The 23,000-nt window shown below is 33.4% G+C and overlaps 1 protein-coding gene across 1 annotated transcript in view; it reads left to right on the top strand.

The window, feature by feature from the left end:
- LOC149259157 (uncharacterized) overlaps nt 1-11,847 on the top strand; it is a 46,020-nt gene extending 34,173 nt beyond the window's left edge. Inside the window, exons 4-6 of the mRNA XM_089453459.1 lie at nt 7,695-8,133; nt 8,649-9,916; nt 11,695-11,847. Of these exons, the coding sequence (XP_089309585.1) occupies nt 7,695-8,133; nt 8,649-9,916; nt 11,695-11,815 (1,828 nt within the window). The 3' untranslated portion in view covers nt 11,816-11,847. The remainder of the gene's footprint in view (nt 1-7,694; nt 8,134-8,648; nt 9,917-11,694) is intronic.
- Nucleotides 11,848-23,000: the final 11,153 nt, after the last annotated feature.

Raw genomic sequence — 23,000 nt, 5'->3', positions numbered from 1 at the left:
ACGCTAATATTAAATATATTTTATGATTTTATATTTTAGGATTTAACACCTATATTTAATGTTTACATATTAAGATCATTAGTGTATATTCAATATTTTTGTTTTAATTAATTTGTATTACTTTAAAATATTATATCATTCTATTGGTCACATTATACAAGAGAACATTTATTATCGTGTTGGTTTTAGAGTTCACAATAGATTAAGGAATTTTTTTCTTTTTTCTTTTTTCTTATAGACATCAATCTATTCTAAAGAGTTGTTAAGAATAGATGTAGAGGAGACAATTACTGCATTTTTTTAAGGCAATTTCTTTGTCATAAGTTCTGCAATATTTGTTGTTTCCTTATGGTTATATGAGTGATCTGATTCATAGAAATGTTTGTGCCCACTCATTGACAAAACCAATATTATGGGTGAGTCTCTTTCATTTGCAGTTGAAAGGTGGACCTCCTCAGCTAAGGGATGAGCTGGTTCTACATGTGGCTGAGCTAAGTTAGAAGGTGTTGATTTGAAAATAGGGGTCTTTTGTTGATACATGTTATTGTGCTTGTCAGCGGAAGAATCCTTAGATCCTTTTGTTACCTTTGGATCTTGCCATCCACGACTCTTTCTCATAGCATCCTAATGGGGATAGTGCCATTGAGAAAAGGGGCATGCATTTTCAAAATGATCAAGCAGTTGACATCTTCTGCAATGGGAAGTAGTGTTTTCATAGTCCATCAATTGCGAATAAAATTTTCCCCTCCACTTGAGGATGATTTTATAGGTAGCCTATTGTGGAGATCTAGTTCAACATAAATACTCGCAAATGTAACAATTCCCTTCACAGGCCATTCAGTATCTATCTTAATGAAGTGTCTAAGTAAGTTTCCCACGCCAAATAAGATGTGTGAGTGAGTCAAATGAATGGAAAAGTTAAGAAGCCTTACCCAGATTAGAGTGGCCAGAGTCATCATGGAAAGAGGATTAAAATCGGGAAATCATGGTGTAAATGCGAGACAAGATTGACTCCAAAGCTAGGGTCCCCAATCAAAAACCTTTTGCAAGTCCTCTAAATTTTTGAATTGTACCACAAAGAATCCTTTCAAATAAAAATACAGGTTTGCATTTTGGCACTAGTTTTCATGCACCCATTCCCGTAGTGCAGATGTCGATGGCCAACATTCATTAAACCAAAAAATAATCATTTTTCATTCATAATCTATAGATGCCAAGTTGGATACAAGATTATCCACTTCAAGAGGGAACGTCTGCTCCATGATCCACAATGAATGTCAACCCTCAAAAGATCTTTGGGATTCAGAGGTGACAGTCCTAGCTTTAGGGCATCCTTAAAGGATTTGGATTAGGAGGAAGAGGACATAACATGGCATTTGGCTCCACTATTTAATCTTGAAACTAGAGAAATGTAGGCATCCTTAGCTATGACACACTTACTGAGCAATTTCAGTGCCTATAATTTCCTTCATCCATGTAGGAGCCAAATACAGCTAGAGGGTTTTCCCATTTGATCTTGAATTCTAGTTGCAATTGAAGAGACAAGATCTGTGGCTTTGATTTACATGCAGAAGGAACCCTTGAGATCGACATCACAAAGATCATAAAGATCACAAGAACTAGGGCAATGGGCTCAACTTGGACGCAGGAAGAAGCTTGCAATAGAAGGAATTTCCACTAATTTACTAGATCTTCTAGGTTATGATGAGATGATTTAGTAAATAAAGCTAAGTCAATAACATTTATGGCATTGTTTACATTAGTCTGAGAAGCTTTCTAGAGCTCAATATGGAGGAGATGTTGTCACTTAATTTTACATTTAAAAATACAAAGTTATTATTTACATTAACAAATAAAAAATAGTAATAACAAAAAATAATTTGATTAATCATAAATAAAATACTTCAATTCTCGTGTTAATTTTACATTAACTTTAGAGAGATCAAATAATTGAAATTAAAAAAAATACTAATTTCATTTATAATTACTTTTCACTTTTCTAGAATCTATAAATCCTTCATCTAAAATTAATATTGATATTATAACTGTGTAATATATATATATATATATATATATATATATATATAACAAAAAAAATAGTGTTAACCATAATCAAAATATTTGAATGCCCTTATTGATTAACATAATTTATATTTCCCGTGAGACATAGAGGAGATGATGATAGGGTGGTCTATTAAGAAACTCCATGGTGTAAAGGTTATCAGTTTGAAACTCTGCCCCCCCCTCATAATCCTTGATGATGTGTGGCTATTTTTGGGAGACTTTGTACTTTTTGTCTATGGACACGATATAGTTTTTGACACTTTTCTATTAGTTTTAGTATATCTCTCCTAGCTAACAAATCGAGTCAGAGTGAGACCAGGGGAGAAGTGAATCTATTGCAATTCCTATGTATTGTTTCGATGAATTAATAGAAATGGTTTGATCGACAAAAAAAATGGTATTTAAATCAACTAATTAAAAAAAATCAATGTGAGTCATAAATAGAATATTTCAATATCTTCTATACATATTTATAGAGAGAGAGCACTCTTATTCCATTGATGTGTTCTTTCTAATTTAGGCCTTTTGTATTTCCTTTGATGCTCAAAATAAAGTTTTAAAAAAATATTAATAAAACAAATTCATTAATAAAACGAAAATAAAAAAAGTTGGATGGATACAGATTTTATAAATGTATTGCTAAATATGAGGAAGATGTGTAATTCTTTCGATCCATAGTTGTTTTCTAATGAGTTCACATGTATAATCTAAACAAAATACTAATAACAAAAAAAGTTCAATGTAAATATCTATTTATTTATATATAGAGAGACTATGTCTATATTGTGTAAAGGAAATGAGAAAAAATATGACTAAAACATTTTATTAGTGTGTTGCTTAAGATGAAAGAGATGTGTAGTTCTTTTCAGGCTAAGCATGGAGTTGACACATGACGGATATGTGAAGAATCATCATACATCCATGTTATTGGGTACTTATCAAAATCTGTCGAATTGAAAAATGCAAACATTTCTTTAAGTTTTTCATTTGAAAAAATGTTCGCACCTCAAAAAAGTTCAATACCTGCTTTATAGAGATAGAGTTAACATGTGTCTATGTTAATTCAAAATCATTAGTAACATTGCTATCTTTATGATTTCAAGTTTCATATGTTATATATTATGATGAGATAACTTAGTGAATAAAGTCAAATTAATAATATTTATGTTACAACAAAAATATATTATTATTTAGAAAATGGTAATTTTTATTATTTTTCAAATTATAAACATTTCATAAATTATTAATAAAATATTTCATATATATATATATATATATATATATATAATATTATATCATGAATATAATATTAGAGTGTACTTAAGTTTTCTATAGACGAGGAGTTATTGATTTCATAGTTTGAAAAATGTTATTTAAAAAAAAAAAAAATGTTTTTTGTTTTTGTATTTCAGAGGAACTTAGTAAATTTCAAAGGGTTTAGAATTTGTCATCCTCTCTTTAAATCTAGTCACAATCAAGGGATTTGAACTTTGGATCTTTTAGCTTTCATAGATTTTATATTACTTCGATCACCACTTACACTGCTCCCTTGAATTTTTTTATTTTTGTAATTATATTTAATAAATTTAATTGAGAATAATATTTTTTATTATTTTTTTAATTGATTTAATAATTTTATAATGGAAATAGAAAAAAAACCCTTCCTTATATACATTTATATAATGTAAAATCATAACTTATATTGTGTTATTGCTTTCACTTGATTTTACTTAAATCTTCCCTTCTTTGGTTTACAACTGCAAATTGATTATATTATATCAAATAATTTATGCATTGAGTAAGTTAGTCACCTTTATCATTGGCTAAAAGGAGAATTGTTATGATATTATATGTATTTAAGGAGATTTGTTATAATATTATATACAATATATATAAAGTGAGGGTACACAATTTACTAATCCATTTTTATTATATCAAATAATTTATATAATAGGTAAGTTAATCATCTCTATTTTTGGATAAAAGGGGAATAATTTATGCAATAATTAAGTTAATCATCTCTATCTTTGGATAAAAAGAGAATTGTTATGATATTTTATGTATTTAAGGAAATTTGTTATGGTATTATATATAATACATATAAAGTGAGGGTACATAATTTAGTAATCCATTTTTATTATATCAAATAATTATGCAATAAGTAACTTAATTATCCCTACCTTTTGATAAAAGGAGAATAATTTATGCAATGAGTAAGTTAATCATCTCTATCTTTGGATAAAAGGAGAATTGTTATAATATTATATGTATTTAAGGATATTTGTTATGATATTATATATAATACATATAAAGTGAGGGTACACAATTTAGTAGTCCATTTTTATTATATTAAATAATTTATGCAATAAGTAAGTTAATCATCCCTATCTTTGGATAAAAGGAGAATTCTTATGATGTTATATGTATTTAAGGAGAATTTTTATGATATTATATATAACACATATAATGTGAGGATACACAATTTAGTAATCCATTTTTAAAGGTTGATTAGTCAATATTTTTACACAATAAAGATTTGTTGGAATTCAAAATTTAATTTGTGTAATTATTTTTAAGGGACGATTAAAGTTGTGTATTAATAAAGGTTGGATTTTGGGCCAGGAACCTTACAAAAAATGATTGCATTTTTCACATTGATATTTTTTGTTGTCTATCCATTCAAAAAAAATCAAAATTGTCTTCATTCCTCCGAATTCTTAAGACATTACAAGTAAACACATGGTAAAAGCCCCCGAGGACTGGAATGAACTTACATGATAACATAAGGACAAATTGATGTATGTGAGGACAAAAAAATACATCTAAGATATCCATCAACAACTACCTCCATTTCCAAGGAAGTCTTCTCCATGAGAGCACCAAGTCTTCTTTGCAGGAGTTGTCCCAGATCCAATACCACTCAACTGAGCTAAGAGCTACCAACAATAAGGTTTTCTAGTGTAGAAACCCGAGCATTAAGAGGTAGAATCTCATCCCTTAAAATTTTAAGAGAATTATCCATGTCGCTCAAATTGCGAAGGAGTTTCACCTCCATTAGTATATGAAATGACAAGCTTTTCTTGCTGGCCATATCATCATGCCTCTATCAGGCATCTAGTAAATCTTTTTTAGCAAAATATGATCCAATGAGTTGCTCTCAGAATCATAGTTTATAATATTCTAGGGTTTTGTCATATTTAATGTCATCCACAAAGAACCAATATCAAGCTCACCACCCTTGTGACAATCTCTGGGTATGAACATAACTTCATATCCATCTACAGATACTTGACAAACCATTAAATAAAACTCGACCTTGAGCCACGAGCATGATTGACATATATAATTCATCGCAGAGCCAAAATCTTCAAAAGTGTGGGAAGTCAGAATCACCATTAACTTCAATTCACTGCTTAAGAAATGTTTAAATGTGTTCAAATAAAGACCCACCCACTCTAGCCGATGGCTAGACGAATGATTGTACTAGATTGGACATAAAGAATTGATGAGGAGCTATCACTTGAAACTAAGGATGTGCCACCAAGAGTGGAATTAAAAAAATTGTAGTCGAGGAGTGTTTGATAGTCAAGCAACCGATCCCGTCAGCTTTTGAATCTGTGCCAAGATAACACTGGGATGTGTAACTTCAGTGATCGATCCCAGGGACCATAAATTCCATGTGAGTGCTAAAGCCTTTCCGACATTTGTGTACTATTAGTGTCCGTCCATAATTAAGAAATGGTGTTGTATTTTGAAATTTCGAAATCTATAATTATTTTCCCTTGGCCTATGGAAGAACCCTTTTTTTCCAACCTATCTATCATCTCATTTAGATGTCTATATAAGTGAAAAACTCCAGTAGCTCAAACAAGTACTCATATCCATTGCAGATTACGAGGAATAAAATGTTGAGAAAATTATGAAAAATAATTATAATTAAATTAATCTAAAATAATTAAATATAAACGAATTTCACATAAATGGGGTCATCTGTAACATGGTTATGTTTTCGATTCACTTGGTGAATCGAAGGGAAGTCAATAACATAATTTTTTTGAATATCTTTTCGATTGAATCGAATGCCATAGTTGTTTTGAATATCTTTAACATTTCGATTGATTTGGTGAATCGAAAGTAAGTCAATAACATAATTGTTTGGATTCAAAAATAATGAAAATTATATTATTTTTCAAAAAAACATGGCGTCCAATAAATTAGTGAAATTAAATTAATAGTATTTATATTATTATTTTAATTTAAGAGAAAAAGATATTTCATTATTAAAAAAACTTATTTTTATTCTTTTAAAATTTTGATTTAAATTATAAAAAAAAGTGATATTGTAAAATTTGATTGATGTATATATCTAAGAGTTATTAATATTTTTTAAAATAAAAAATTATTAAAATAATAATATTCATGAGTTTATTTTTTTCAAAGCAATTTGTTATTAATAAAATGTTATTATTTATTTTTTAAAATAATTTTTTTTATTGATATTTAATAAAAATAAATTGAGAATGATATTTTTCTATTGTTAATTGATTAATTAGAAAGACAAACTGATTATCAATATAAATCACAAAAGTATGAAATCTAACAATGAAACTTTTACTTACATATATTTATATCATACAAAAATCACAACATTTAATCTTTTTTAAAATATTTAATTAATTTTATTTAAATTTTTCTTTCTCTAATTTACATATAAAAATAAATTGTAAAATAAGTAACTTAATTATCCATATCCTTAAATATGAAGAGAATTATTATGACATTATATATAACACAGAGAATTATTATGACATTATATACAACACATATAAAGTAAAATACACAATCTAACAATTTATTTTTACTATATCGAATAATCAAAAATATTAAAAATTTAATAAAAAATTATTAAAATTTTAAATTTAACCTATATAATTTTTCTTATCAAAATATTTTAACTATTTTTAAATATTAAATCTATTTATATATTTAAAAACATATTTTCGATAATAATAAAATATAATCTCAACCAAAAAACTATCGAAAACTAAAAAGCTAAAATAAAAAAATAAAACCTTTCCTAAAAGCAAATATAATATATAATATTAAAAATTAAAAATATTTTATTATATTTATTTAAATCAAATTGTAAGCGATTTATTCATTTCCCCGTATCTAAGACCCCGGATTCTGTGTCAAATAAATGCAATTTCCTGGCTAGACCATAAATAAATTTGGACCACAAATTCATTTGTGAACGTGACCAACATTCTAGATATTTTTATATGTGGCACCGTGTACGACTTCGGACTCTCCATTCAAGTTGCACCCTTATCTATATGTGGCACCGTGTCCGACTTTGACTCTCCATTCAAACAATACTCTAAAGACATTAAATACCCAATATCCTGAAGACATTAAATACCTAATATATGACTGGTTAGCTCCAGCCCTCAAATTGCACCCTTCTTGGAGCCTTCTGTCTAATCTGGTTAAAGTCGAAAGAATCCAACTCTTTTGCAATTCCCCGTTGATCTTGTACTCTCTGCTCTGCGGATTGCTCTTCAATCCTCTTTGCAATTCATTTGTTTCGCTTAGACCCAATTCAATTGTCAGTTTATCTTCTTTTACAGCATCTCTCCGCTTGCGCATCGGAAAATGGGCTACTCCCTTCTCATGCTGCTCCTCTTTACCTCTATTGCCTCTGCAGCTGGCGACGATTATCCATCCTTTAAAGACTGCGCTCATGTTACTTGTGGAAATTCAACCATTCAATATCCCTTCGGCCCATGTGGCCCTCTAGATGCTGACTGTGATGATCATCAGGTTATGCTATTCAGCTCTGGCTCTAACATCTATTGGGAAGGCAGAGTAGTTGGAGAGATCGCAAAATCCTCTTACTCTACTGGAACCCTTCAAATCACCCCTTCTTATATCAATCCACTGGAATTTGTCCCTTATGGAGGACTGGATTACTCTAACCGTTACGATTGGTTATCAAAAGGTGATTTCTTCAGTCTTTCTCATGCAGACATGCTCGGGTCAATTGTCAACTGTACACAGCCACCCGATGTATTGTCCAATCGCTCCCTCGTCAGGTTGGATTGCACAGCAAGCAACAGATATTGCTTCTTTTACCCTCAAGCAGGCTTCCAAATTCCAAGTTGCGACAACTATCCTATTGTCGTTCCAAGAAACAAAAGCTACAATATTAGCGCGGATACGGATTTCGAACAACTCCAAAGAGGATTCCAAATTAATTGGTTTGTAGACGACTACTTTTGTAATTCTTGTCAAGCGAGTGGGGGAAGATGTTACACACAATTAATTGTTGATGCTATGTCTAACACATATTGCATTTGTCCTGATAATGATGTCCACTCCATTGATTGCAATGATGGTGAGAATCTTTTGTGTTTCGCTACATCCATCTATAGATATATCTATGCTACTTTACGTTATGTTGTGTTAACTATCAACGTTACATTATCTCACTCAGCAGTTTCTTTTCTGTTTGCCTGAAGGATATATAATACAATACGGAAATGTTATGTTCTCTGCAAAGTTCATGGCAGGTAAATTGCTAGTCTTTAAAACGGAACCATTCTTTATGGATGCTTCTTTTTCATGTTCTAATGACCATTTCAACTTTATTTCCAGCTATATTTGTTGCAGTATGTGCTGTGTTTAGCATAGTAGTGGTCTGTTGCATTATGGTTCGTCGTCGAAGTTGTTGCCGTCAGAGGAATTCCCGTGAGCAGCAGCAGAGCATTCGAGCTTTTATGGACCCTGTTGATTCTAGACCTCTCTCCGTTGAGAATTTCTTAAATTATTATTCCTCACAAGCGCCTGCGAGATATTCCTATAGTCAGATTATAACTTACACAAACAATTTGGAACACAAGCTTGGCAAAGGAGGTTTTGGAACAGTTTATAGAGGAAAACTTCCCAATGGACATCTAATAGCTGTGAAGATTTTGGATGAGTCGAAACAGAGTGAGCAACAATTCATTGCAGAAGTGGCTACAGTGGGAACGACCTGTCACATTAACCTGGTGCGCCTATTGGGTTATTGTTCTCAGGGATGCAAAAGAGCTTTGGTGTATGAATACATGGTCAATGGCTCTTTGGACAAGTATATCCATGGAGACCATAAGGAAGAGATGGATTGGAAACAGTTGTTTTCAATTGCAGTTGGTACAGCTCGCGGCATTGCATACCTACATGACGACTGCAGAAATCGCATCCTGCACTGTGATATAAAGCCCCCCAATATTCTCCTTGACGCTAATTTTTTGCCCAAAGTTGCAGATTTTGGTCTTGCCAAAATATCCGACAGAGAGGAAAGTCACGTCTCTGTGGCCAATAGAGGAACACTAGGCTACGCTGCTCCAGAGATGTGGTCAAGGCTGTATGGAGTTGTCACTGATAAATCTGATGTGTATAGCTATGGTATATTACTTATGGAGATGGTGGGGCGAAGGAAGAACATCGATTATAAGTATCTAGAAAGTAACTCAAGTAAATTCTTCTATGCAGAGTGGGCTTTTAAACAAGTGGAAAAGGGAGAGTTTGAAAATCTAAGAAAAGAGGACATGTCAGAGGAAGACCAAGTCATCGCCAAAAGGTTAAGTTTAGTTGGGCTGTGGTGCATACAGTTCAAGGCATCTCGTCGTCCCTCAATGAGCAAAGTTGTCCAGATGTTAGAAGGAGACGTTGACATTACCACTCCTCCATTCCCATTTCCTGTGGACACACCTTTGCAGCCATCTTCTTCTCACCAATCTTCTTCATCGAGTGCTTCGGAGATTCAAATGGTGGAACCCACCAGTAATCAGACTGCTGAAACCTCCGGGTAATGTAAATACTACATAGCATAGCAGAAAAATATCCCTGAAGGCCAAGTCTAGAGAAGTTTTCAATTGATTCTATTAGGCATGGTGTTATATCTTCGTTAATTAGCTTCAAACACTTTTTAAAATGTGTGTACAAGATTAAATATTTATATTGCTGAACTGTTCCTCAATAATTTAATTTAAAGAGGTGAACGCCCCTCCACTAGATTTTAACATCACCACAGTACCTGTTGGGCCTATCCCTACTAGATTTTTAGCAACATCAAAATACCTGTGGGCGTATTTAAGAAACACGCACTTCAGTCAAAACTGTCTACTACAGGTGTTGGCATATTTAAATATCTCTAACCCATAACCTCACCACAGTACCTGTTGGCCTATCCCTACTAGATTTTTAGCAACATCAAAATACCTGTGGGCGTATTTAAGAAACGCGCACTTCAGTCAAAACTGTCTACTACAGGTGTTGGCATATTTAAATATCTCTAACCCATTTCGTCTGGAGTGTGTTTATTCACGCCTTTTCTGATCTATGATATATTTAATGCTAATTATTTTTCTAGCCGAAGCTTCAAAATTTTGGTATTTATACCTTTAAAAATTGAATTCCTGAAAAATACCATCTTCACATACATTTTCATTCAATTTAAACATGCTCAGATATTGATGCAAAAAGTTTTACTTCCATGTTACATTCGATTTTATATGTTACATTCGATTTTATATGATTTTATATTTTGATTAGTTTACTACCATAATAAACTTATTTATATATTTTGATCAAAATTTACATTATATTTCGTATGATTTTTTTACAATATTTTAGTTTCATTTTCCTACTTATTTAATTTAGCTTAATTTTTCAGATAAAAGAAGATGCTGAGCTTAATTTTTCAGATAAAAGAAGATGCGGAGACAACGCCTAACCAGCCATACATAGGGTATTTAATGCCTGGGGACATGCACGCAGCTTAGCCCGATAACACTCGAAAGCCCAAAAATTATTTAATGTCGAAACTCCTCGCTTCCGTGTTATCGCGTTAACCAACGTGCATATCCCCGGGCATTAAATACCCTATGTATGGCTGGTTAGGTGTTGCCTTTTAAATATATATAGTAATTTACTGACATAGTTTTATATAGTAATTCAATTTTGTATAGATATTGTTATCATTTTCTTATATTAAAATTTTGTTATGTGAATTGTTTTTATTTTTCTAACAAAAATTTTCTGGGCAAAGTTTAATAGGACATTTTGTCTTCATTATATGTTATTTTGGTGAGATAGATCACATTTATTATTATTATTATTATTATTATTTCCTTCTAATGTTAATCTTACAATAATATTTGAATCAGTTTATCTTTTTGTAGATGTTAGTCATAGGTTTTTTAGCTTTTCGTCAACCAAACACTTTAGGAGTCAATCATGCTTTGAGCTTTAGCTTGTAATAAAAGGTATTAAGAATATCGTATTAAAATTTATACTTTATTATTTCTCATATATTTTTATTATTTTTTATTCATTTCTCATTTGCAATTAATTTTTCTATACCTGTGAAAATCCAATTAATAAAGGAAATTGTTGATTTACATATGTCATAATTATCTAGTTTTATATTTTTCAATATAATAAAGGAAATTGTCGATTTACATATGTCATGATTATCTAGTTTTATATTTTTCAATAATTTTGAATGTACAATATACTTTTATATGTTTTTAAATGATCAATGAGAAAATCTAAATCCATAAATGCTTTTTTATTATGGTGCAGGTCAAGTGTCCTTCCAAGGGCCCATTCTTGTGAGTGGAACTTCCAAAATGAGATGAGGCTCAACAAATATCAAAATGAGATGAGGCCCAACAAATATCAGAAGGCCAATTCTGTCCTATAGAACATTGAGTTGAATTTTGTTTATTTTACAATAGTTTTTGGTTAAACCTAAAGTTTTCAGATAATTCTAATATCTTGGAAAATAATATGTATATTGTTATTAGCTTGTTCCAACTATGTTATAATACAAAAATATATAAATTAAGGAAATTAGTTTATATGTGGATTTCATAGTTTAAGTGCAATACCGCTTGGTAATGTGTAAACACATGAGTTACTCCATAAAATTACATCGCAAACTATGGACCATGTTAAAAGCTCAAATGGGAATAAGTTATGAACATAAATGTTCTAATTCTATTTAAAAGAAAATAGTCAACCATAAAATTATGGGGAAAGTAATGTTGTACTGAGTTTCATATTCCAAAACTATTGAAGACAATTATGGGCGGAGGTAGTTGCCTGCCCAAACTCCTTTCCCTAGAGATAAATATCTCAGATGGGAAAAAGGAAGCCAAGAGGGGATAGACATTACCTGAGGCAACTTTGAGGAGTGAGAATGTAAAACTGAACCTCTGACAGGACGTTGTAGAGGGAGGCATGACGTTCCCAGATATAAAGTTCATGAGCTGGTTGGTTAGTGGAACATTATCTAAAACCCTAGACTGAAGTTGGTTGGGATCAGCTGGTCTTGGGTGAACTTGTGAAGGTTACTGATTTGAAATTATTTTGGATATGAAGTTGCCTCGAGGGGAGTTTCAATGGAGGCACTGATACTCATGATTGGGAGGAACATTCTAATCCCTGTAGTTTTATGGTTGGATTATCTAATCGAAAAGAAAAAAAACATATAAGTGGTACATACTGTTCTAAAATGTTATTTACTTTCTGCTAGATTTCTGAATGGTTTATGTATGACTGTGTATTAGAAAATGTGAGAAATAATGTTATGTAGGTTACATTATTTAAGATTTGCAAGGAAACAAAGAACTTTTTATTTTGTTATATTTTGGATAAATTGTACCCATGCAAAAGGGTCAGTTCAAATATCGGAACTGACTTGGTCTAGTTAGCGTAACACAGACCTTGTTGCCTTAAAAATGAAAATTTTGTATGGGTTAGTTCTAGGCCAAAGTCGACTTGGGCTAGCTAGCCTAGAAAAGTCCCTGTTAACCCCATTGAAATAACACAAAGATTGGGCATGAATATAATCTTTGTAAAACCGATAAGAAAGAACTGTGAACTACTTGCAATTAATAATTACAACCAATTAATAATAATAAGCTTGATTATGGCTAATAAAAACTCTCATAAATCACCATATAATAGTTGATATTGTGAGGTAGAAACAAATATCATAAGGTACACAGAATCATTGAAATATGAGAATTAATATGGACTTGTTACGAAAAGTTTGTATAAGACCACATGCATAATTATTGCAACCCAAATATAATTACTACTTCCTCAATATTTAAAAAAATAAGACTTGAAATAAAGATACAGAGGAAGAACACTATTAATTTTTCATGGAATATGATTTAGCAACTTCTGAAAAAAGAAAGGATACAATTTAATTAACTGGTAATGGAAAAATTAAAGAGTCCACAAACCCTCATTATAACTTGTCAACTAGGGTTTACGGGCCCAATCCCAATCTCTTAACAAAAGATATACAAATTCCAAAGAAAATAGTATTTCCAATTACAACTAGAAGTCATGTTATATAATGTTTACAACAAAATAGTTCTAAGTCAAACTTGACAGGAACTCGAGTTCCTTTACAAACCCTATATATATATATATATATATATATATATATATATATATATATATACATACATACACATACACATACACATACACATACACATACATACATACATACACTGTATATACATACACATACACATACACATACACATACATACATACATACACACACACATATATATATATATATATATATATATATATATATATATATATATATATATATACATATATACATAAACATTAACCTGATTGCAATCTTTAGAAGCGGTGGGGGCCATAAAAACTATAGTACCTAACAATCTAACTAAACAATAGAAAATCCAAGCACTTGGATAAGGGATTGGTTGTTATAGCACCAACATGCAAAAATAACAGCCAAGGATGAAGCTATAAGCTCTCCATATACCCAACCTTGGAATAATGCATGTCAGGAGGATGAAAAACTGCTATTGACAATAGAGTCAAACTTAGGGAGAATTATATAGCTGCAGTAAGTTAAAACATGGTTGTATAATTACCTGTGAGTGACGATGAATGGCCCTCATCCCTTCAGAACCTTGTGCATAAAAAAATCTATTTGACATTAAAATAAGAAAATAAGGAAGGTATAAATATTGTTAGTACTCGTCATGAGAAAGATTCATAGAGAGATGAACTTACGGCTAGCTATGATGTGGTGCCAAAACTGTGTTGATGCTTAGAGTTAGATATCCTCCAGACAAAAGAATACTCTGAACAGAGAACCTAGTAAGGGTTTTGATCTACAATAGTAAAAGAACCCATAAACGCATGCAGTAGTTGTAGGTTTTAACCCCATACAGAAATTACCTACATACGAATTCTAAAACACATAAAATAAACAATGCGAGAGCATAACACATAAAACACATATACACAAAGATTTTCCCTTGGATCCCAAAACCGAGACTACCAGCTTGATTTTTCATTATGTTCCTTTCAATGTTATAATACATATTTATACATGTCGGAGCATCCAATACCATGGACAGAAAACCATCGCGTCCAAAACCATGGACCAAAACCCATCGCATGCAAAACCATGTGTGAAAATCATGCACAAAACCATAGGTAGGTCCGCCAACCTAACATAGGGTCCAAAACCAAAATTGTCCAGGGCATTTCCCCAAACCCCATAGAGTGGGGTTAACTGCATCCCTCAAACCCCATGTGACCCCCCCACTACACAATCGGCGCAATGAAGGGGGGGCTCCCCCCCAACCCCCTAGTTAACTATGTGGGCTAGTTGCGGAAAGAATATAACACAACCCAATATTCTCCCACTTGTTATTTTCTTTCCACAGGGGGCCACAAGAGAGCTTCGTCATTTATCCAGCCCTACAACGCCCATTGTTTCTCTACACCAAGAGAACTTCTTAGAGCTCAAATTTTTTTTCAATGTGTCTGTAGTATTCTTCAAAGTGTCCACCTTTACCAGCAACACCTTTTTGTCTTCTGTCATATCCCTCACAAAGTGATCCTCAACATCAATGTGCTTTGTCTTTGAATGATATGCAAGGTTCTTTGTCAAGAAAATTGCACTTTGGCTGTTACAATCTATCCTTATAGCTCCCTGTACTAACCCCATATTTTAACACAATATCTGCAACCAAACTGCTTCCTTGCTTGCATGAGTGGCTGCCATGTATTTTGCCTCTATGGTTGATAGTGCCACTACAGATTGTTTCTTACTCATCCAACTAGCTGCACGTCCAAATAGGTTAAACATATACCCACTTGTAGATCTTCTTTGATCCAGATCTCCAGCCCAGTCTGCATCAACAAAGCCACGAATATCCAACACTCTGTCCAATCCTGGTCTTCCTTGGTAGCATAAACCAGAATAACTAGTGCCATGCAAATACCTGAAAACCCGCTTTACTGCTGTCCAGTGCTCCTTCCCTGGTTTTGACATAAAACTGCTCAATACTCACATTGCATGTGCAATGTCTAGTATAGTACAAACCATTGCATACATCAGGCTACCAACTGCACTTGCATATGGAACATGGGACATGTCCTCTTCCTCTTCTTGTGTCTTGGGACACTTTTCAGCAAATAATTTTACACCTACAAGAATAGAAACCTTCACTGGTTTACTATCCTGCATATTAAACCTTTGTAATATTGTCTCAACGTACTTCCTCTGGTTTAACTAGAGATTCCTCTTTGTCCGATCTCTTTTAATTTCCATGCCCAAAATATAGTTTGCAGCACCAAGATCTTTCATGTCAAATTTGGGGGACAAATGGGTCTTCAAATCCTTGATAATTTCTTTGTCATTTCCAACCAGCAACATATCATCCACATACAAGACCAGACAAATAACAAGGTAACCAATTAATTTAAAATACACACAATGATCTACTTTTCTTCTGGTGAAGCCAAGTCCCTATATAAATGTATCAAATTTCTGATACCACATCCTTGGTGACTTTTTTAACCCATGCAGAGACTTCTTTAAATTGCATACCAATTCTTTCTTACCCTTCACCGCAAAGCCTTCAGGTTGCTTCATGTAGATCTCCTCTTCCAGATCCCCTAAAGAAACGTTGTCTTCACATCCATCTGTTCTACCTCAAAATCAAAAGCAGTGGCAACATATAAAAGTAATCTAATAGAAGTTACCTTGGCAACAGGAGAAAAAATATCACCAAAATCAATTCCCGACACCTGGGAATAACCTTTTGATACTAATCTAGATTTGTATTTCTCCACCTTTCCTTCTGCATTTGTCTTCTTCTTGAACACCCATTTGCTGCCAATGGGTTTCCTTCCAGATGAAAACTCCACCAGATCCCAAACCTCATTTTTGTGTAAAGATGCCATTTCATTAACCATGGCCTCTTTCATAGTTTTCCATCCTCTGAATCTGCTACTTCCTTCACAGTTTTGGGACCGTCATCAGTAATAGATAAAGAAAAATTTGAACAAAAATTAGATTGACTATACCTTTCTTGTTGCCTTCTTTCTCGAACTGATCTTCTCACATCGAGAGTTTGTGGCTCTTCATATTTTTATTCCTCCTCTGTTGTAGAGTCTGATTCTTCCTCCTTTAGCTCAAACACTCTCTTCTCAAGTTCCTTTGGTTGGACTTCATGTTTAATAACATCTTTCACCTCTCTGAACACCACATCTCAGTTGTACACAACCTTCCTTGTTACTGGATTCCAAAGCTTATAACCCTTTAAACCATCCTTATACCCAATAAAGATGCACTTTTCAGATTTACTACACAACTTGGTTCATTTCTCCTTTGGAACATGTACATATGCATCACATCCAAAGACCCTCAGATGTGAAAGAGAGGGTTTCTTACTAGTCCATACCTCTTGTGGAACTTTATCCTCCAACGCTGATGAAGGTGATCTGTTGACCAGGTAACATGTTGTCTCCACCGCCTCTACCCATAATTCTTGTCCTAACCTGGCACCACTGAGCATGCTTCTTGCCCTTTCCATCAACATCTTGTTCATTATTTCTGCAACTCCATTTTGGTGAGGTGTATATGGAGTAGTCTTCTGCCGTGCTATACCACACTTCTTACATAATTCTTCAAATTCATTACTGCAAAACTCTCCACTGTTATCTGTCCTCAGCACCTTTATCTTCTTCTCTGTTTGGTTTTCCACCAAAGCCTTGAATTCTTTAAACCTGTCAAACACTTCAAATTTATTCTTAAGGAAATATATCCATGTATTCCTTGAGAATTCATCTATAAATGATACTTAGTACATAGACTTACCCAGTGATGTAACCTTCATAGGTCCAAACACATCACTATGCACAAGCTCTAATATATGTTTCGCCCTCTTACCACTAGAGGGGAAACTCACCTGATTCTGCTTCCCATATACACAATTTTCACAAAAATCAAAATTCAAAGAGCTATTACTCATACCTTCTACCATACCTTTACCATGAAATATTTGAAGGCCCTTCTCTCCAATATGTCCAAGCCTTTGATGCCACAACATGTTCTTCTCTCCAGAGACCACTAGATTTTCTACTCCATTTTCAGGAACCATAGAACTATTGCACCCGTCAACAACAGCGCTACCTTGCAGCTTGTACAGAGTTCCAACCCGAACTCCCCACATCAATACCAGAGATCCCCGAACAATTTTGCAGGTATCCTTCTCGAACACTGTTTTTTACACCTGCATCATCCAACTTACTTACAGAAATCAAATTTCTAGCCAATGCAGGAATATGAAGAACACCCAGAAGTGTTCTAACCCTTCCACCTTGCAACTTCAACTTTACTTTTCTACGAACAATGATTCTATCCTTCCTATCATCCCCTAAGAAGACATCACCACCATCATATTTCTCATACTTGCAGAACCACTCTCTATGGGGAGTGAATTGAAAGGATGCACTTGAGTCAATCAACCATGGCTCATGATCTACATGTGTACTTGAAGAAGCCAAGTACACATCCCCACCTTCATCTGAGGTGGTTTTCGCCTCTGCAAAAGGAGCATCATCAGATCCCTTTCCTTTATCAAGAGCTTTAGATTTATAGTCCCTTTTGTAGTCCCCTTCCTTTCCGCATTTCCAACACACCACTTTTATAATTTTTCCTGGAGATTTAGACCTCCCTCTAGATTTAGATCTCCCACTCGATGACTTATTTTTGTTTCTGTTCTGGGACCGTCCTCGTACAGAGAAGGCATCACCATTCTGGCTCTCCATATCTTTCCATCTCATCTCCTCTGTCAGCAAGAATGAGACTATTTCATCAAACTGTAAGGCAGTTGCATTGATACCTATTGCAATAACTAGACTTTCCCACAAATCTGGTAGAGAACAAAACAAACTGATGCACTTATCCTCATCTGAAATTTTAATATCAACAGACACTAACTGACTTGCCACAAAATTAAATGTGTTCAGATGCTCTGTCACCGAGTCTCCTTATTTCATCCTCAGGTGATACAATTTTTTCCGTAGGAACAGTTTATTCACCAGAGACTTAGATTGGCACAAAGTCCCTAGCTTGTCCCACAAAGTCTTTGCTGTAGCTTCCCCTGATACAGTCGGGAATACTGAATATGAGACACATAATTGTATTGTTCTCTTTGCCTTTCGATCCAACTTCTTTCATTCTTCATCAGACACTCCCGTTGGTTTCGTACCTAGATCTACCGCAATCCACTGATCTTTATCCACCAACAGATCCTCCATCTTGAGTTTCCACAACTCAAAACTCTGATCATTAAATTTCTCAATCTCTATCTTTCCACTGCTCGCCATCTTCTTTCACCACCAGAATCGATTTCATAGATCTCCCACTGAACAGGGTCTACCACAGGCCCGAGCAAAACCCCTCAGCAAAAAAGGCGTCCCCTTGAAGCCGAAACAGTTATGATACCAAATGTAGGTTTTAACTCCGTACATAAATTACCTGCATACGAATTCTAAAACAGATAAAATAAACAATGCGAGAGCATAACACATAAAACACATATACACATAGATTTTCCCCTGGATCCCAACACCGGGACTACCAGCTTGATTTTTCATTATGTTCCTTTCAATGTTATAATACATATTTATAAATGACGAAGCATCCAATACCATGGACCGAAAACCATCGCATCCAAAACCATGTGTGAAAATCATGCACAAAACCATAGGTAGGTCCGCCCAACCTAACCTAGGGTACAAAACCAAAAAATTTCGGGTCGTTGCCCCAGACCCCATAGAGTGGGGTTCCTGCACCCTTCAAACCCCTTGTGACCCCCCCGCTATGCAATCAATGCAACAAAGGGGGGGCTTCCCCCCGCCCCCCCTCTAACCCCCTGGTTAACTATGTGGTCTAGTCGTGGAAAGAATATAACACAACCTAACAGTAGTGCTAGATATCAAAGAAAAACGTAATGGTAAAAATTGCACCTGACAATGTAAATATTGAGAACTAGTTGGAAGGGCATACTAATAGTTGCAAAGTGGTTTTCCTCATGAAAGAGAAGCTGCAAATGTGCTAGGGGTGGTGCAAAAGGGGGGGGAGGTAGTTACCTTCGTAACTCCTGACGCCAACATCGTTGGATCTAAACCATATATCCTATGTCATTGGATCAACCAATGCATAGTCTAAGAACCATAGTACATTTGTCACATCCGTAATTCAATATCTAAACATCGAGAATGTTCCAACAAATTCACATGTGAACTATAGCATAATCCATCAATAATCTAAGTCCTAAACTATACAATGAGAGAGGTATTATATTAATCTTATAAATAATTGTGCATCTATATATATATATATATATATATATATATCACTTGGAACTGTCTTGGTGTGGTTGCACATGCAAATATTTAATCCACATTGATGTTGAAATATTAATAATAAATCAATTCTAGGGTAAAGTAATAACAATTTTTTTATGTTGGTAAGTTGAAGTTAGGGGAGACGTTACAAGTGGTATAAGAGCTGAAGGGTTCAACATTGTGGCATGTTTAAGGGAAAATAACGGAAAGAATATGTTATGTTTCATAAAAAAAAGTGAAAAATCCTATCATGGGAACATCGAAGTAATTCCATTACGTGAAATAAGTTATTTAAATATTAATCAATGTATTTTTGGGGCCACCTTCAGCTATAAGAACTAATATATTGGATTCTTATTAGAACAAACAAATGTTTAGAAGATTTATTTAATGAAAAATGATAATTAAGTAGATTATATATCATCACTATTGTATAATGAGAGAAGTTCATGATCTCGAATGATGAGGAAGTGAATGCATGGATGAATTAGAATACGTGTACAAGAGTAAACCAGTAAAATGACATTTCCTATACTATAGGTGCGTGGGAGTGTTGTATGTGAAATCAACCTGAAAAGTTGGGATTGTCTACATTATAATTACCTGTTTCTAGATGCAAGATCCTTTTGTTAATTTGCAAAAATTATGTTTTTACACATAATTCATAAGATTAATAATTATAAAGATGTTTAAATTAAAAATCTAATATAGATTGTTGAGAGTGGAGGAAGGTATTAAAAGAGGTAAAGGATATTATAGGTGCCAAGGTGAATAATACCTAATTATTACACTAGATACAGTTGGAAAGTAATCATTAGATTGGTATTAAGTACCTCCTCACACATACCGGATGTTGGCCAAGAATCTAGTGAAGGGGAAAAATTAGTAGTAAAGCCATTTATGAACCTTAACAAAAGTGTAATCTCACTTGAGTGCATTACATGTTAAAAGGAGTCATTAGAAACCTAATGCAAAAAATAAAAAAAGAGAGAGAATATACAAAAATTAAAGTGTATGTAGGAATTAGGAAAGGGAATAAAACGAGGCTGACGACCCTGTATTAAATAAAGCAAATATATGGTGTAGTGGTATACCCAAGGAGACTGACTGGTCATATTTGAAGATAATTGTTGTAAATATCGAATGGAGATGTAGAATGCTTAAAATTACAATATAATATATAAATAGGGGTCAATTAGGGTTGTATTGAGTGAATAATATAAATGGTTAGGATCAATTTTACCAATTAAGCATTGGTAAGTGCAATGATGAATTTTGATAGTGTTAACGATATACATTGTATGGAGTACACAACAGGGTACCCATTAGGTAACAAAAGAATGTTATATAAATAAATAAATGTCAAATAGTATAATTCAACTATGAACAAGTCCAATCCAGTAATATCCAGTTGGTATGAGTAAGCTTGGATTTTAGGATTGTTGGGGAAGTTGTAAAATAATTAACCTACCTCCCTGGAAGTGTTTTCATCCAGGGAGTCACTGAAAATTGGTTATAATAGTATAATAATTGGTGCAAACCACCTGCATGGAGGTTTGTCGAAGTCAAATAATTGGGAATTAGTTCTTATTAAGAAACTAGATAAATGAAGGTAAGTTGTGATAACCTATTATAGTAACTTGTGATGGAAAGGGGATTAGTATCATAACATTGAGTGAGAATCATATTTGATATTTTCAGTTAAAAAAGATAGTTACCTCGAGGTACTAAATAAACATAGAAGCACCTCAGAACAATGTTGTTGATACCCAGAAATATCTCAACTTTATACCAAATTTAGTAAGTACAAAGTAAGCAAGATTAAAGCCATTTTAAAGAATATGGGGATCCACTAGGAGGTAAATGCGATAGCCCCAAATATAGGAAAGGAATTTAGATATCTTTCGAACTTCATGTGCCTACTAGATGCAGAGGTTTAAAATTGTTGTGAGTTACAGATTCATGATACCAAATCATGGAATAATTTTCTAATTTCTTTATTTTATAAGCACATCACGATCTTAATGGTTAAATCTCATCGAGCTCGCAATGACAAAAGAATTGTGATTTCATTAAACAATTGTTAAATGTGCTTCCAATAACTAAAGGTTCAATCTCAGATAATACAACAAGATAAACATGAATAGATGTAAGTTAGATTCCATGAGCAATCTAGAAGAACTATATATATATATATATATATATATATATATATATATATATATATAGTTGTTAAGGCCAAATGATATAGCCATTAGCTATAATAAAAAAACTTGTAACCCAGTCATTGTTGGTCCGATGCTTTCTCTTTAAAGTTTTAGAAGATAACATAAGCTAGAAAAGGACAAGTATAGGAAAATATATATACATATATGTATGTGATAAGATACACACAATAATACTCTGAGGAGTCTATTCCTATTGTAAATGGAAGGATTGATAGTGGATATAAGTAATAACAAACAAAAAAAATCTAAATAGAAATAGGCAAATGGTTGAGTAAGTAACTAAGGAATTGTGGCATATGAAAATTTTAAAACTACGATAAATGTTGGTAGCCTATCAGCAGAAACATTACCTATGTTTTTGGGAGGGGAAGAGTAGCATTCCATCAGTCAATAGTACCCGAGAGAGTGAAACCAGGTATTCTCGCTTTGGAAAAGGGTGACAAAAGTAAACAATCGAACAACTAAAATTAAGAAACCAGATACTTCTTCCATGGAAGGTGCAACAATCATTAGACAATTTAGAAATAACAGATCCTCATAAATGGGTAAATAAAAATAAAAAACTTCCTACCTTTGTGAGGGAATGTGTCAACCTGAGAGCGTGAGGAGCGATAGCTTATGATGCCTAGAAAAATTCAAGGAAAAACCTTGCAACAGAGAGTCTAAAGATGCCGCAAAGTGGAGCAGCGTTCTGACCACTGCCATCAAATGCACAAATAACTAAATGAAATGTGAGGAGGGTTTTTCATTTTAATTGAAACCCTAAAAACACTAAAAACCATTAGATACTGAAATGAGATCTGATTGCTGGGCTCATGGATAATATTCCCACTAGGATAGCCATGTGAGGTCACATGGTTCTTTCCCACATGGCCTATGTGACGCCTCAATAGGTGTGATTAGGTGGGGTCACCATAAATGTTGTACATTTCACAAATCCTC

This window comes from Pinus tabuliformis, chromosome 6 (assembly GCF_031772625.1).
Source record: "Pinus tabuliformis cultivar Carrire ecotype Pingquan chromosome 6, CPIR1, whole genome shotgun sequence".
Classification (NCBI taxonomy): Eukaryota; Viridiplantae; Streptophyta; class Pinopsida; order Pinales; family Pinaceae; genus Pinus; species Pinus tabuliformis.
This window is presented reverse-complemented; position numbering and strand designations above follow the sequence as displayed.